The following is an 18,146-nucleotide window of genomic DNA, read 5'->3' on the forward strand; positions in this document are numbered from 1 at the left end:
TGATTTTGTCTGGACAGTGCTGATTACATGCACCCCCCCCCCCCAAAAAAAAACACCTCTCTAGCAATACACGCAAAACTGAGCACGTGATAAAGTGCCCACAAGGCTCTGTTCCATCAGGAGATGGCTCAGGGACTGTAGAAAGAGGGGAGGATCAGAGAAGACTAAATTAAACAGTCTTTTTACATTGACGTCACAAATTTCCCATGAAAACGCGTGTTTAAATTGCCAATGTTTTGAGCTTTACATTTAATTTTGCACCATTACAAAAAGTAACATTTTTGGCGGATGAAAAATTACATTTATCTTTAGAATTTTGTCTTCTCCTTCGATTTTCCTCATCATACAATTGAAATAAATCACCAATTTTACCCTATTGTAGTTTTTTGAACGCCACTGCTTGCTAGGGGGGGCACTCCTGCAAGCTTGATCCAGAGCCAGCTGGGTGTCCATAGACACACAGACCGTGGCTCAGCCCCCCCCACATTTTACTGGTTGTGATTGACAGCAGCCGATGGCTCTCACTACTGTGTCTGAGCCAATGAGGAGCGAGAGAGCCACTGCTCAGTTAAAGGAGTTCTCTGACCTAAAAGTTTTAACCCCAGCTGTGCCCGGGCTGTAAAAAAATAGAAAATAAACTGTCACTTACCTGCCTACGATCCCCCGTTGTTCCGATATCGCCGTCCCGTTCTCCGGTCCCGGTCTCTTCCGCTTCCTGTGTGTCGGTGACTCATAGTGCGCTCAGCCTATCAGTGGCCGCGACGGGACATTGCTGCGGCCGCTGATAGGCTGAGCGCACTATGAGTCACCGACACACAGGAAGCGGAAGGGGCCCGGGACCGGAGAACGGGACGGCGATATCGGAACAACGGGGGATCGTAGGCAGGTAAGTGACAGTTTATTTTCTATTTTTTTACAGCCCGGGCACAGCGGGGGTTAAAACTTTTAGGTCAGAGAACTCCTTTAAGTATTAGGCGCCTTTCACACAGACGGCTGTTTTGCCGCAGTTAAAAGCATGTAAATGTTCTGTGAAATTCAAGGCTCCACGCACTGCGATTAGCTGCATTTGTACATTGCGATTACCTGCATTTACGGGCGGTCGCATTTAGGTGTGGTAGTCATTCCCATAGCAACCCTTTTTATTATTTTTGATTATGATGTGCTACCCGATCTTTTTTTTTTTTCTCTTACGCTGCTATCCGCAGTTGACACAAAAGAATGCAGTTACCTGTAGTTATGTGCATATAGCCGTGCTAAATCGCTCCTGGACGCATTCAATTCTATTTTTTCTAATCGCACCAAACCACATGTAACGAAATCGCAGCTAAACGCTGTGTGTGAATGGGGCGATAGGAAAGCAACGTGTGCTTTAAAATCCGCAGCTAAAAGTACCATTCTATCTGCCCGTGTGAAAGGGGCCTAAGGGGGGCTATACTGGAGGTTTTTTACCCTAATGCAAAAGAATGCATTAAAGTGATGGTTTTGCACAGAGAAACCCCAATCCTCCTCTTCCGATTCCCCCCGCCTGTGATTCTAGCTCCTTCCCCCGCTGTGTACCCCCAAGCCTCTGGCTTCATTTCACACACTGCGGTGTGAGCCGATGAGGAGAGAGTGACCCGGGAGAGCCGCTGCTCTCATGCATATCGCTGGATCAAGATGGGGCTCAGGTAAGTATAAGTGGGAGCTGCACACAAAAGTTTTTTCCCCTTTATGCATAGAATGTATCAATGTAAAAATATGAAAAGTAGAAGCTGCGCTGCAAATACAAATACAAGAAATGACTTCTTCCAGGGGCCGTTTCGTCATTGTTGTGACGAAACGGCGTAGGGAGGAGCGGCGTGCTGACGTCACCGCGAATTATACCACGCTGTCTACCCGGAAGGACGAGCGGACAGCAGAGCCGGCCGGCTATTATGATTACACGCACTTTTTTTATCTGCATACATGTGAGTGCACTACTTTTTACTATTAAATTCTTGAAAACGGTATCACGCTATGTCAGTACTTTTCTTTTGGGTCACACTTATGGAGAAAATTTGGTCTGATGAGCAAGATTTGTGAGACAGAGAAAGAGTGTCAGCATATCCTGGATTTCTGAAATTGGCTTGTGTGTCATACATGTCTGATTAACCCTTCGTTCTGGTAAGCAGCTAGGACTTAAGTGGTGGAGGCTATTCTCATCAGCTGTACTGATTCACAGGATTGCATTTGGACCTCTTATCACCCATTCGGAGAACTTTCTGTCATCTTTTTGCGATACCCCTTCATATGGACTTTGCACTTTTTTCACTTGAGTTTTATTAATAAGATTGCACTGGTGATTTTGGTGCACCATCTTCAGCATATTGTTATTTTATGTTGGTTTAATTGTATTTGCAGCGCAGCTTCTACTTTTCATATTTTCTATTTTATGTTTTATCTGACATATGAGCTGCAGCAGCCTTTATTTTATTTTATTTATATATATTTTTTTTTTTTTTTTTTTATATTTCTCATTATAGTGTCACATTCACGTTTTTTGAGACCTGCGCAGTATTTTTCCTAAACACATATCAATGTAAAAAACCTTGAGCCTTCAGAACAACTTTAAAAATAGAACCTTCAGCCTTTACAGCTACGTTAACTATTAGAAAATGGAACAAACTTTTTAAAAACAAATCTACTGGTGTTTAGCCAGCTTTAGTAACTTCATTCCAGACTCATCCAGCATGTGACTTTGTGCTGAACTGCTAAAGAGTAGTTATTCCCAGTCAACTCAAGATGTTTACACAGAAATCAGGAACATTGCCTAACAATTCTACTGCACGTTTTAGTTGTTTACTGCTTTAAAAGCTGATCCAACTTGCATTTTAATTGGTTACCAAAATACCAATGAGGAAATAAAATACTAACCAAGTCTTCAGACTGCGGGGACTGGTGTATACGGAACCAAGTCTTCAGACTGCGGGGACTGGTGTATACGGAACCAAGTCTTCAGACTGCGGGGATTGGTGTATACGGAACCAAGTCTTCAGACTGCGGGGACTGGTGTATACGGAACCAAGTCTTCAGACTGCGGGGACTGGTGTATACGGAACCAAGTCTTCAGACTGCGGCGACTGGTGTATACGGAACCAAGTCTTCAGACTGCGGGGACTGGTGTATACGGGACCAAGTCTTCAGACTGCGGGGACTGGTGTATACGGAACCAAGTCTTCAGACTGCGGGGACTGGTGTATACGTAAGCAAGTCTTCAGACTGCGGGGACTGGTGTATACGGAACCAAGTCTTCAGACTGCGGGGACTGGTGTATACGGAACCAAGTCTTCAGACTGCGGGGACTGGTGTATACGGAACCAAGTCTTCAGACTGCGGGGACTGGTGTATACATAACCAAGTCTTCAGACTGCAGGGATTGGTGTATACATAACCAAGTCTTCAGACTGCAGGGATTGGTGTATACATAACCAAGTCTTCAGACTGCGCGGATTGGTGTATACATAACCAAGTCTTCAGACTGCGCGGATTGGTGTATACATAACCAAGTCTTCAGACTGCGCGGATTGGTGTATACATAACCAAGTCTTCAGACTGCGCGGATTGGTGTATACATAACCAAGTCTTCAGACTGCGCGGATTGGTGTATACATAACCAAGTCTTCAGACTGCGCGGATTGGTGTATACATAACCAAGTCTTCAGACTGCGCGGATTGGTGTATACATAACCAAGTCTTCAGACTGCGCGGATTGGTGTATACATAACCAAGTCTTCAGACTGCTCGGACTGGTGTATACGTAACCAAGTCTTCAGACTGCGCGGACTGGTGGTATACGTAACCAAGTCTTCAGACTGCGCGGATTGGTGTATACATAACCAAGTCTTCAGACTGCTCGGACTGGTGTATACGTAACCAAGTCTTCAGACTGCGCGGACTGGTGGTATACGTAACCAAGTCTTCAGACTGCTGGGATTGGTGTATACATAACCAAGTCTTCAGACTGCGGGGACTGGTGTATACGTAACCAAGTCTTCAGACTGCGCGGACTGGTGGTATACGTAACCAAGTCTTCAGACTGCGGGGATTGGTGTATACATAACCAAGTCGTCAGACTGCAGAGATTGGTGTATACGGAACCAAGTCTTCAGACTGCGGGGACTGGTGGTATACGTAACCAAGTCTTCAGACTGCGGGGATTGGTGTATACATAACCAAGTCTTCAGACTGCGGGGACTGGTGTATACATAACCAAGTCTTCAGACTGCGGGGACTGGTGTATACGTAACCAAGTCTTCAGACTGCGGGGACTGGTGTATACGTAAGCAAGTCTTCAGACTGCGGGGACTGGTGTATACGTAAGCAAGTCTTCAGACTGCGGGGACTGGTGTATACGTAAGCAAGTCTTCAGACTGCGGGGACTGGTGTATACGTAAGCAAGTCTTCAGACTGCGGGGACTGGTGTATACGGAACCAAGTCTTCAGACTGCGGGGACTGGTGTATACAAGTTAAAGTATTTTTTTTATCATGCTCTCCAGCAGTACTGCCCAACGTATTCACCCACTGAAAAACAATATGGCGCCACCATATTTCTTCTGTCAATAACATTTATCTTATTTATAAAGACACAAGATTCACCCACTAATATTCACACTCTAAACCAAGCAAAATAATAAAATCTTACAGTAATGTCCTACAGACATCTGCAATGTTCACATGTCTGGTTATGGATGAGCTGAAGAAAAGGGACCAACTACAGTTTCTGAAGCATTTGAGACCCCTGGCATAGAGCCAGTGCAACACTAAATTTGGACCGGTTTGGTCCACACTAACCATTTTAAGTCACTGGAAACATGGAAATCAGATTTAAGCCAGCCATACATGGATCTAATTTTTATCTGTGTGTGGGCAGGTAAGTTGTACAGAACTTCTGCATCACCGCCATGTCTGATTTTCCCTGCTTGATCAGCACTGTAGGCTATAGCTGGCAGCACTGATCAGTGTATTTGGACGGCAGGGAAGCCTCCCCACTGTCAAAATAGAAATGCTCAGTGGGGAGGATTCCCCCTCAGCGTGTGTGGATGGGGGAATAGAGTTAGCTTTTTTTCATTCAACCCTCTGGTTGAACAGAATATTTTTTATAAATGGACTAATCTATGGGCTGTCCTTAGGGCCATATCACATGAGTGATCCTGAAACTAAACAACTCACCAGTGAGAGAACAGCTATCAGACCACTGGCCTAATGAGTCATTCCTTCGCTGGCTAGACCAATTAGATGTTCCCTTGCCAGCTAGTGCGATGCTGCAGCATTTTAGGTTACCTTTAGGGCTTGTTCATACCATGCCCACTGATGAACGCAGGCTCAATGCAAGAGCACATAGAAAACCCATTGTCCTGTTCATAGCATAAGGCTCGGTTCACACTTGTGCGGCGCGGGACACAGCTTGTGATTCGCACAGGAATCGCACCGATTTCCTGTGCACATCACTTGCGATGTCTGTGCTGTGCAATTTGAGCCACACATTATGTATTGCTCGCATCAAAATGGTGCAGGGCCCTTTTTTGTGTACAGCACCTGAATCGCGTCACATGGGTGTTCACACCCATACAATGTGGACAAATGGACTGCATTTTGCAATCTGTTTCAGGGTGTCATCAATCAAAAAACGTACACGACTGCCATGCAGTGCGATGCGATACAGGGAACCGCAGCAAATTGAACTTAGAACGCCCAAACATTATATTTTTTTTTTAGCAGAAGCCCTAGGGAATAAAGTGGTGGTTGCTGCAATTTTTTACGTCCCATAGCCTTTGCGCAGCTGTTTTTGAAAAGCAAATGCTTTTTTTGTTGAAGGGGGCTTCCCCTTGCCACCGCCTGTAAAAGCAATCCAGTGACTAATCTGGCACAAAAAAAAAAAAAATATCCTAAATTTCATGACCCATCTATGGTCAGCGTAAAGCGGGATTCCACCCGCAATTTTGTTTAAGTCAGCAGCTATTCACACTTACGGCGAGGGACTGGCACCGATCAAGGGATTGGCATCGGGGGGGGGCCCATCAGCACGGGCGAGTAGGACAGACAAGTGTCCTTATTAAAAGTCAGCAGCTACACTGTTAGTAGCTGCTGACTTTAGCCTTACGGCTTCACTGCCCGTTTCCTATTGTGCATGCGCGAGTTTCGCGCCGACTTGTGAATGGGCGGCTGCTCTCTGGGATTACACACAGTTCCCAGAAAGCCGCGCACCCCATTCACTAGAAGAGGATGCAGAAGAAGACAGACCGCGGTTACGGAAGAGACAGATTACGGACTTCTGCATAGCAACAGGTATTTCGGGGTGAGTATAAAAAAAAATCTATTTCTTTTAGGAAAAAAAAAAAAAAAAAAAAACGAAGAATTGTGGAAATGTGTACACACACACACACAAACAATCGGAATTTACTAGAACAGATTTTGTTGTCGGAAAATTTGAGAACAAGCTCTCAAATTTTTGTTGTCGGAAATTCCGACAGCAAATGTCTGATGGAGCCTACACAGGGTCAGAATTTCCAACAAAAAGCTCCCATCGAACATTTGTTGTCGGAAATTCAGACCATGTGTACGTGGCATTACACTTCCTTGGACTGAAAACTTTTATACTTACGCTGGGATCAATGTTGAGATATTTGTATATTGCTATTAAATCTCCTCTCAAGCGTCTCTTTTCCATGGAGAACAAATTTAGCGCTTGTCGTACTCGCAGAAAGAAAGAAATCCAAGCCGATTCTTCTATCCACGCTAAAGCCCGGTACACACGAGCCAGTGTTCTATCGAGAAATGCCTTCAGTCGAATAATGCCTCCGATGGGTCTGCGCATGCGCAGTGTCACTCCAGCTATGTTGATCAGCTGACGTGATGTCAACAGCGCATGCGCAGACTATCTGACGATCTGCCAATCGCTGAGGGAGAATGTAATTGTCAGATTCTGCCTCGCTTATGCGGGGCGGGTTGTGGGTGTGTTTTAACTCGGCCAACCCCCACTGTTTCACACACTCAAGCCACTATGCAGCAGACAGAAAATACGCTGTTCAATACTGCCAAAACCCACCCCGCAACAGTGCGGCAGAATCTCGCTTAGCAGATCGTCAGATACAGTCTCTGATGATCTGAGCATGCACCACGTTGACGTCACGCCAACTGATCAACATATCAGCTGGAGCGACGTTGCGTACTGCGCATGCACAGACCCATCGGAGGCATTTTTCAATGGATGGCATTTCTCGATAGAACACCAGCCATCTTTTGGTACATGTGTACAGCAGTCTGTTCAACAGAAGCAGATCCAACGAGCGGGTTTCTGCTGAATGGTCATGCTGGAAAACCAGCATTTAATTAGCAAATACAGCCAATGGCTGATCAGTGTATTTTGGCGGAGGGTAGACATCAGAATACAATGTCTCAGCGGGAGAGATCCCTGAAACAACATTGTTTGCGTTGATCTGTTATTTTTTTGTTTAGCCCGCTGGTTAAAAAAAAAAAAACCCTGCCTGTGTGTGCCCAGCCTAACAGCGCAGATGGACGAATCTCCCTTTCTGATAGCCATGAACACTGTCTCTTAGGAGTACCCAAACAGCGCCTGCAGCTGATTGGACACAGGAGCTTTTTGGTTGATACATTTCTGCCCAGCCTCTTCGACAAAAGTCGATTGAGTATTCGAGTTTTGTCAAAACGGCAGGCCCACCCACTGTTAAAATTTCAGAAGATTCCTCCAGGCCAGCCTTATAGGCAGATTCAGAGCGAGATACGCCGTCGTAACTCTGAATCTGCGCCGTCGTAAATTTAAGCGCATTCTGGAAACCAGATACGCTTAAATTAGGCCAAGATACGAGCGGCGCAAGTCTCCTACACCGTCGTATCTTAAAGTGTCATTTTTAGGCTGGCCGCTAGGTGGCGCTTCCGTTGAGTTTGGCGTAGAATATGTAAATGACTAGATACGCCGATTCACAAACGTACGTGCGCCCGTCGCAGTAAAGATACGCCGCTTCCGTAAGAGATATGCCGCGTGAAAATAAAGCTGCCCCTAGGAGGCGTAGTCAATGTTAAGTATGGCCATCGTTCCCACGTCGAAATTTGAAATTTTTTCGTTGTTTGCGTAATTCGTCCGTGAATGGGCCTGGACGTAATTTACGTTCACGTCGAAACCAATACGTCCTTGCGGCGTACTTTGGAGCAATGCACACTGGGATATGTACAAAACGCCAATCACGTGGGGTCACGAGTAATTAACATAAAACACGCCCCCCATCCTCATTTGAATTAGGCGCGCTTACGCCGGCCGCATTTACGCTACGCCGCCGTAAGTTAGGAGGCAAGTACTTTGTGAATACAGTACTTGCCTCTCTGACTTAAGGCGGCGTAGTTTTTGCTATTGGCTATTATAGCCCCAAGCAATAATTCCTGTGTTCTCCAAGCGGGGACTGTTTCCCCCACTGTCTGTATTGATTGGGGGGGGCGGAGAGCGATTTCCTTTTAGATTCCCACGAGCACACCAAACTGTGCAAATGGACTAAATCTACAGCGTCAGCTATTGTATTACAACAGCCAGCATCCACAGCTGTCAAAATACCCAAACACTGCCTGCATCTGACAGTCTGAAAGCAGGTGCTGTTTGTCTGAGAATTGGTGACCTCTGAAAGTACAATATGACATTTAGGATGAAGGTCCATTTTAAGACTAATTGGGTCTTTCACTAAGATACGACCAGCGCAAGTCTGTTACGCCGTCGTATCTTAACTGCATATTTACGCTGGCCGATAGGGGGCGTGTACGCCGATTTACGCCTAGAAATATGTAAATCGGCTAGATACGCCAATTCACGAACGTACGCCCGGCCGACGCAGTACAGATACGCCGTTTATGTTAGGCTTTTCCCGGCGTAAAGTTACCCCTGCTATATGAGGCGTACCAATGTTAAGTATGGACATCGTTCCCGCGTCGAATCTTGAACATTTTACGTCGTTTGCGTAAGTCGTTCGCGAATAGGGCTGGGCGTCATTTACGTTCACGTCGAAAGCATTGGCTTCTTGCGGGTTAATTTGGAGCATGCGCACTGGGATACTTTCACGGACGGCGCATGCGCCGTTCTTAAAAAAGCACCATTTACGTGGGGTCACATTAAATTTACATAACACACGCCCACATCTACCACATTTGAATTAGGCGGGCTTACGCCGGCCTATTTACGGTACGCCGCAACTTTGGTTTGAGAATACGGCACTTGCCTGTCAAAGTTGCGGAGGCGTAACGTAAATAGGATACGTTACGCCCGCACAAATATACGCGCTTCTACGTGAATCCAGGCCATAGTCTCTGCATTTCTGATAGGGGGTAGACCGATATAATTTTTTCAGGGCCGGCTGATCTGTCCTCTTGTCCAGCCATTCCATGGCGTGCGCTGTCCGAGGCGAGGGAGGTGGCATCCTTTGCCCTATCCGGGTAGAAGAAGGCAGGACTCAGAAAATTTGCAGGCCCGATGTGTGGCGCAACATACGTAATGACGTTGTGTGCCATGCCACCGCGCACTGGGCCTGCAATGCAAAAGCTTCCGAGTCCCGACTTCTTCTACCCGGGGCGATAACGTAGTAGGACCGCAAAAGTTGTCCGACACGGCAGGGGAGACCAATATTGGCAAGTTCTTGAGTGTTACCGATTCTTTAAAAAAGTGAATATCGGCCACACCGATAATCGGTCTATCCCTAATTTATGATGGTACATTGCATATGTAAGGCCATATGAGGCAGGCGTTACTAGGAGCCCGCTTGCTCGGCATGGGATCCGTTTGTTGCTCCCCACCGAGCAGGCGGATGGCTGGTCTGTGTCTGCTCTCCTCTATAGGCAGTTGGATGTAAACAGACTGCCTGTCCATTTACATCCAACTGGCATTCAATCCGCTAGATGGAAAAAAATTGAACAAAACCCACCGATTTAACAGTTGCCCAAAACAGTTACATTCAAGGCATTCCGTGAATGAGAACTGTCACAGTTGCTTGTAAACTGATCTGTGAAGGCACCAAATAGCTGGTGTCATAACTGATGAGATGTGTAGCACTATAGCAACTGCAGATGAAACGGAGGCTAAGATGGCCGCTTCCTTGGCTGTAAAGGAAAGGTGGTTACCTTCAGTTTTAAGACTGGGCCACCCATAGACGGTGCAAATTTCTGTCCTGCAACCACAGGTTGCCCGAAAGACATTTGCTCGATTCCCCCATCACACCAGACAGTGGGGTAGATTCAGGTACATTTGCGCATTTTTTACGGAGGCGCAGCGCACCGTTTTGCCGCTGCGCCTCCGTAAATTACCTGCGCTACGCTCGATTCACGGAGCAGTAGCTCCGTAAATTGCGTGGGCGCTCCTGAAAAATGCCTGGCGTAATCGTGCGTAATTTAAATGATCCCGTAAGGGGCGTGGATCATTTAAATTAGGCGCGTTCCCGCGCCGAGCGTAGTGCGCATGCTCCGTTGGGAAACTTTCCCTACGTGCATTGCGGTAAATGACGTCGCAAGGACGTCATTTGCTTCAAAGTGAACGTGAATGGCGTCCAGCGCCATTCACGATTCACTTACGCAAACTACGTAATTTTCAAATTTCGCGACGCGGTAACGACGGGTATACTTAGCATTGGCTGCCCCTGCTAATAGCATGGGCAGCCTTACGCAAAAACCGACGTACGCAAACGACGTAAACTGCGTACGCAGGGCGCGCGTACGGTTGTAAATCGGCGTTAGTATGCAATTTGCATACTCTACGCTGACCACTACGGGAACGCCACCTAGCGGCCTGCGTAAGAATGCAGCCTAAGATATGACGGCATAAGAGCCTTATGCCAGGCATATCTTAGGCTGCAGTCGGCGTATCGAGGTTCCTGAATCAGGAGCATTTGATACGCCGGCGCAAGTAAGCAATTGCGCTGCGTAACTATGGTTACGCAGACGCAATTGCTCTCTGAATCTACCCCAGTGTTGACAGGGAAATCCCTCCCGCAAAACCATTGTGTTCTGCCACAGGAAGGCGGGGGTAGCCATCCCCGCCAGGAGAAGACAGAGATTATTGCTAGCAGCTTCTTGCAATAATCGCCTGTAAAATCCAGCAGGCTGGTTGTACCCAAGTTGATAGATCGATCAACCTGGGTACATTTAGCCTGCCCATAAATCGTTTGAATCTGACGGTTCCTGCTGAAGCGCCCAAGATTTGAACCGTCTATTTTTTTTTAAAATCAATCATACTTAGGTGGCTGCAGCATCGATCCGATCTATTCATCCCCAGTCGGCTCCAGGTCTGACAACCAAGCAATCAAACACTGCTGATCGCTCAGTTCTTAGTGCTCCGTGAGCAGAGACCTGGGGACTTTTACCGGCTCTCTGCACCCCCCGTGTGGGCTGTGGAGGGGTTGGGGGGGCAGCTCAGGCTCTTAGCGGCTCATTGAGGCTGAGCCAGGTGCCAGTCTAAGCAGATCCCGACCATATGGTCCCGATCTTTCCTTAGCCTGGACTGGCTCTGTGGAGTCAGCCAACAGTGGGCTTTAGCCCACTGTCAGCTGAAAATGGTTTACAGGAGTCCAGAATGAACTGCACCCCCTCTGATCCACAGGGGACGTACAGCCAAATGAGCTTTGGCTATACTTCTCTTTTACCTTAAATTTGTAGAACTAGTTTGGGCAACCTGCTCTTTAGCGATTTGGCAAAGGATTCTTAGAACTAAAACCCCACATACACTTTTAGATAGTGGTGCAACGATCACCATTGATCCGTACCGATCAACAACCTCAGTTCGGCACACACGTGATCTGCGGATTGACAGGGCGTGGTCTGGAGCGCAATAGAGTAGGAAGGTGGTGCGAGCTCCGCTGCCGTTACTCCTTTTCCTACCATCCCGTCAGCATCCTGGTAGATTCTTGCCATCCACTTCATCCGGGATTTTCCGGTCTCCTCTGCTGCCTTTGGAGCCTGTCAGTCTGCTAGAATGCCACCTGTGGCCACGGACGTGCGGCCTCCCGGTCCTGCATCGGCCATAGGAAAGGCTGTGGCTTCGGCATAGCTCCCAGAGCGGCGGACATCTTGGTCCACCCGGTGGCAGCCGCAACAAGCTTTCCTGGCCTTCCTGATTGCCTGGAGTTCGCTCCCCTCCTGGATCAGCCTCTGGAGTGCCTGAGAGCGCTTCTGCAGCACATCCGCAGCCTACACCTTCCTTGGGACAGACCGGGGCTTCGGCCTACCTCCTGGAGCGGCGGCCATCTTGCTCCACGCGGCGGCGGCCTAGGTGAGCTCTAATGATGAAAGAAAGAGGTTAGTGGATAAAACCGTGACGGTGTTAATAAACAACAAGACAAAACTTATGTTTATTTGTCTTTTTTTTGCCGATCTGAAACTCTGATCCGAGAAACGATCTGAACCGTGAGTTTTTTGATCCGTTGCACCTCTACTTTTAGATCAGAGAGAAAATAAAAAGTTGCCCGATGACGGCATATTAACGCATTGACTCAAATCTGAAAGGCGAGAAAAAAAAAAAAAAAAAAAAAAAAAAAGCAGTTTGTCAACTGATCCCGCAAAGTCATCAGGACTGGGTACAGACCTGACCCTTGAAAACGTCCAGCATACATATGGGTAATTTCAGAAGAAACCTATAGACTGCTAACCTTCGAAATAGAAATAGCTGTTTTTTATGTGCTATTTAATGAACGCCATTAAATCACCTTGTAGCAGGCTGCTAACCACGGCTCATTACATAGACTGAAAAGCAAACTGCAGCATTGAGAAGCAGCACATACATTCTTAGAAATGCAGAACTGGAAAGAGCTGAATATTTTTACCATAATTTGTAATACATTTCACTATCCTGCAGTAATACGTCTGAGGACCATAGGCATGGAAGCGCCTTAGCAATGAAAAAGCAACCAAATTCTCCCAATTACGTTCCCAGCGTAATACGCGAAATGGATAATATATGCGATAAAGGCAACAAGAACTATTCTTCCTATTTATACATGAGGTCTATTATCATCTACCCTCCAGAAGACCCATCATGACCCCAAATGGGGGCCATGACCCCAGAATTCTGGTTCACTGCCCTAACACAACATCCAGTGCTGGCATCACTATATACGCTTCAATTATTTCAAGGGAATGCTGATGGACTATCCAGCACCATACATTCATAGAACAACCCGAGTACAGATGAATGCATACAGCTCACAATCCATGCTAAAAGAATGTGAATTTATTAACGCAAATTTTTTTTTTTTTTTTTTTTAACGCATTCAGATGTATGAAGTTAACGTGTTACCCATGTACTGTCAAGCACAATAATCAAGGTGATTCTTGCTGCAATTTCGACGCAACGATGGTCACCAACCCCCGAAAACAAAAACATTTTCCTACCACGGTTACAACTGCAGTAACACACTGCAAGTTCATGTGACAGAAAAATGACGTCAGCAAGCCGTTCAAGCTGAAATTTCAGTGCAGGCTCTGGAAAGTTGCAGTACTCCTATGACCGCACAATAACAATTATGTTTTGTGTCATTTGTCTCTGTATAGAACTGCCAGGATGAATGAGGCCTTCGCCGTCCACTAATTTCTATTTATCTACCCAGCCACACAACCCAAAAAACAAATCAGCAGAGGAATTGTCTTCCATAAATGACTCTCTCCGTGATGCAATCCTATTGTATGGCTTAATGCTTCTGAAATATGACATGAAAAAACACACACACACACACACACACACACACACACACACACACACACACACACGGATAATGGCTGAAAACAGACGAGCTGATGATCAAAGTGGCTGTTAAGTAGGAATGTAAATATTCACCCCAAGGCCCAGGTTTAGAAATAGGGGGGAGATGATCACGGCAGGAGTTGTGGGCTGTCAGCTCCTTAAAATAGTCCCCCATCCCCCCCTGCCGTCTGATGAGATCAGGGTGTCCAGAGCCACACAAAAAAAAAAATGTAAAATGACATCAAATTAAAACAATAAATGTTCTTGGGAAGCCTGAAACATATAAGCTGATCTATCACAGTGTTTAGGTATGAATGCCAAGATTCACCCCAAGACCCAAGTCTAGAAATGGAGGTACACTCGGCTCAGCTGATGATCACAATGATTAGGTAGGAAGGTAAAGTCACCCCAAGACCCCAGTCTAAAAATGGGGGTGAGCTCAGCTCTCCTGATGATCACAATGATCAGGTAGGAAGGTAGTCACCCCAAGATCCAGGTCTAGAAATGGGGGTAAGCTCAGCTCTCCTGATGATCACAATGATCAGGTAGGAAGGTAGTCACCCCAAGTTCCAGGTCTAGAAATGGGGGTGAGCTCAGCTCTCCTGATGATCACAATGATCAGGTAGTCACCTCAAGGCCCAGGTCTAGAAATGGGGGTGAGCTTATCTCTCCTGATGATCACAATGATCAGGTAGGAAGGTAGTCACCCCAAGGCCCAGGTCTAGAAATAGGGGTGAGCTTAGCTCTCCTGATGATCACAATGATCAGGTAGGAATGTAAATGGTCAACTCAAGGCCCAGGTCTAGAAATGGGGGTGAGCTCAGCTCTCCTGATGATCACAATGATCAGGTAGGAATGTAAAGTCACCCCAAGGACCAAGTCTAGAAATGGGGGTGAGCTTAGCTCTCCTGATGATCAGGTAGGAAGGTAGTCACCCCAAGGTCCAGGTCTAGAAATGGGGGTGAGCTCAGCTCTCCTGATGATCACAATGATCAGGTAGGAAGGTAGTCACCCCAAGGTCCAGGTGTAGAAATGGGGGTGAGCTCAGTTCTCCCGATGATCACAATGATCAGGTAGGAAGGTAGTCACCCCAAGGTCCAGGTCTAGAAATGGGGGTGAGCTCAGCTCTCCTGATGATCACAATGATCAGGTAGGAATGTAAATAGACACCCCAAGGTCCAAATCTAGAATGGGCTCAGTGCTGCAGGAGTTGCGCTCTCAGCTCCTAAAAACAGCCCCATCCTCCACTGCTAAATGATAGGCTCAGGGGGCCAGATTCAGAAAGAATGGCCTACTTTCGGCGGGCGTAGCGCATCTCATATACGCTACGCCGCCGTAACTTAGAGAGGCGAGTACCGTATTCAGAAAGAACTTGCGCCCTAAGTTACGGTGGCGTAGCGTAAATGGGCCGGCGTAATTCAAAGTAGCAAGGCAGTGGGCGTGTTGTATTCTAATGAAGCGTGACCCCATGTAAATGCATGGCCGATCGAAACGCGCATGCGCACGCATGCTCAGAGTCACGTCGCAAATACTCCCTAAGATACGTCGGCTCAATGCTTTGTCGACGTGAACGTAACATACGTCCAGCCCCATTCACGTACAACTTACACAAACGACGTAAAATACGACGCTGTTCTGACGTTTCTGACATCCATACCTTAACATGACTTACCCCTGCTTTATGAGGGGTAAACTTACGCCGGACATACGCCTTACGTAAACGGCGTAGCTAAATCCGACGGGCGCAAGTACGTTTCTGAATCAGCGTATCTTGCTCATTTGCATATTTGACGCATAAAGGAATTGGTCTGTCAGCTTCTAAAAACAGCCCCATCTGTCACTGCTATAGGATAGGATCAGGATGTCCATAAGGTTTAAAAAAAACTATTAATAAATAAAATACTGAACTGTATAGTGAAGCCTGAAACAGACCACCTGATGATCATGTAGGAATGTAAATAATATTCACCCCAAGACCTAGGTGTAGAAATGAGGGGTGACTTTAGTACTGCATGAGTTGGACTGTTCGCTCCTAGAAACACCCCCATCCCCCACTGCTATCTGATGGGATCAGAGTGTCCAGGGACATAAAAAAAATAAAACAATGAACTGTGCGACAAGGCCTGAAACATAAGCGGATGATCACAGGGGTCGGGTAGGAAAGTAAATATTCACCCCATAGTCCAGGTCTAGAAATGGCAGACCTGTATTCTGAGGGGGGGATCAGGATGTGCAGGGCCACAAAAAAATAATAATCAAATGGCATTAAATACAATTCTAAAACGGTATAAATGAAGCCTGCAAGGGATCAGCTGATGATCACAATGTTTAGGTAGGAATCTAAATATTCTTCTTCAAGGCCCCAGAAATGGGGGTGGGCTGATCAGTGCAGGAGTGAGGTGTCACCTCGCAAAACCAGCCCCCCCCCCCATCAGAGATTAGGATGATCATACAATAAAACTGTAAAATGAAAGCCCGATTTACATAATTTGATGATGTGTGATGTAAACATCTCCAAGGCCCCCAGTAATGGGAATGATCTGATCAGTGCAGGAGTGGGGTGTCACCAAGCTGATCAATGCTGGAGGTTGTCACCTCCTAACCCCCCATCCCCCACTTCTGAGATCAGAATGTCCTGAGCCACAACAAATAATCATATCATAAAACACTATAAAATGAAGCCTGGGTCAGGTAATCTGTTTGATGTAAATACTCCTGAGCAAGGCCCCAGATCTAGATTAAGAGGAGGAGGGGGGGGTGATCAGGGCAGGAGTTGGGTTGTCACCTCCTAAACACAGCACCCCCATCCCATCCCCCACTGCTGAGAGCAGGATGTCCTGAGCCACAACAAATAATCATATAATAAAACATTGCGCTATAAAATGAAGCCTGGGTCAGATAATCTGGTGATCGGTGTGATGTAAATAGTCCTCAGTGAGGCCCCAGATCTAGATTGGGGGTGATGTGATCAGGGTTGTCACCTCCTAAAAACAGCACCCCCCCCCCTCCCCTCCCAATCCACCCCCCACTGTTATCTGAGATCAGGATGCCCGAACAACAAATAATCACAAAATAAACATTGAGCTATAAAATTAAAATCAGATAATCTGGTGATCAGTGTGATGTAAATACTCAAGAGCAAGGCCCCAGGTCTAAAAGTGGGGGGTGATGTGACGAGGGTAGCAGTTGTGGGCTGTCATCTCCTACAAAAACAACACCCCCATCGCTATGTGATGAGATCAGGGGGCCCATGACATGAAATAAAAACAATGGTCGTCCTGATGAAGTCAGATGTTATGATGATGAGATTCGGGCCCAGGTCTAGGAGTGGGGGGTGCTGTGATCAGGGACAGTTGGACTGTCAGCTCCTGATCACATCCCCCATCCCCCAACCGATGGCCCGGAGACACGATCATGTAACAACACGTCTGCTGTGTGTAGAGAGGAGCCTCGGTCAGCCCATTGTTGTGTACAGCTGACAGGCGATGTGTTTATAAGGAGACGTAATCCTCCTAAACACAAACCCCCTGTATACCGATCTACACACAGCCCCCCGTACCCCGAGATCCCCATCACCCCCCACCCGTTCCCATCCGGTGTCGTTGCTGACCTTTGTAGTGGACGCGCAGGTTGCCGTGGGACAGGCCCAGGTAGCTGCACTTGTCTCGGGGACTCCAAGCTCGGGGTGGCGGGTCCCGGGGGAGGAAGTGACCCGGCGATCCCCCATGTTGAGGGGTAAGCAGTGGAGGAGACGACATGAGACACAACAACACAACAAGGAGACACAAGCAGCACACGGGGGCCGAGCGGAGCACACATAACACACAGCACAGGAAGCGGGAGGAGCCACCTCAGCACAGCACTCCACTCTGTGTGACACACACACACATTCACTCACACATACACGGCCCCCCGGCCCAGCTATGGGGCAAACACTGCTCACTATCACTGACTGACTTCAATATGTCATAAATATATAAAATGTTACAAAAAGTCACATTTCTGCCTTTATCCTGACTAGAAACGTCTGTCCCGAGCTGGATTATTAATAAAGGATGACAGAGCTATCATTTGTGTGCTTTAATCCAAGGTTTTTGATGTTTGGGTACCATGGGGTACCCACAAGCCCCCCCAACCCAAACCACCCTTCATTTGTTGGGGAAATATCTATCAGACATGTTGGAAAACCTGTCATCTCTCCCCCCCAATATTAGGCCTCATGTACATGGACGCTTGCCACTTCCTGTGTGCTGGGGCGTAAAATCCTGTGCCCGGGGAGCCACAAATGCTGCGCACAGTCGCGAGTACAAGCGAATACCATGGGTAATGTTAATGGTTTCTGCATTTTCCACAGGTGTAATGGGGAGGGTGGTGGTTGCCAGTCACATCCTGCATGTTTCCCTCCTC

General features: G+C 47.1%; 1 protein-coding gene across 2 annotated transcripts in view; it reads right to left on the bottom strand.

Moving 5' to 3' along the window:
- The window catches only part of RANBP9 (RAN binding protein 9), an 83,072-nt gene extending 65,467 nt beyond the window's left edge, over nt 1-17,605 (bottom strand). The window contains exon 1 of one of the 2 annotated variants that reach the window (XM_040353747.1): nt 17,350-17,605. In XM_040353747.1, coding sequence (XP_040209681.1) covers nt 17,350-17,497 — 148 coding nt within the window. In that variant the 5' untranslated portion in view covers nt 17,498-17,605. The remainder of the gene's footprint in view (nt 1-17,349) is intronic. The other variant, XM_040353746.1, reaches the window with a different exon arrangement.
- Nucleotides 17,606-18,146: the final 541 nt, after the last annotated feature.

The sequence above is a fragment of the Rana temporaria genome, chromosome 5 (genome assembly GCF_905171775.1).
Source record: "Rana temporaria chromosome 5, aRanTem1.1, whole genome shotgun sequence".
In the NCBI taxonomy this organism is placed as follows: domain Eukaryota; kingdom Metazoa; phylum Chordata; class Amphibia; order Anura; family Ranidae; genus Rana; species Rana temporaria.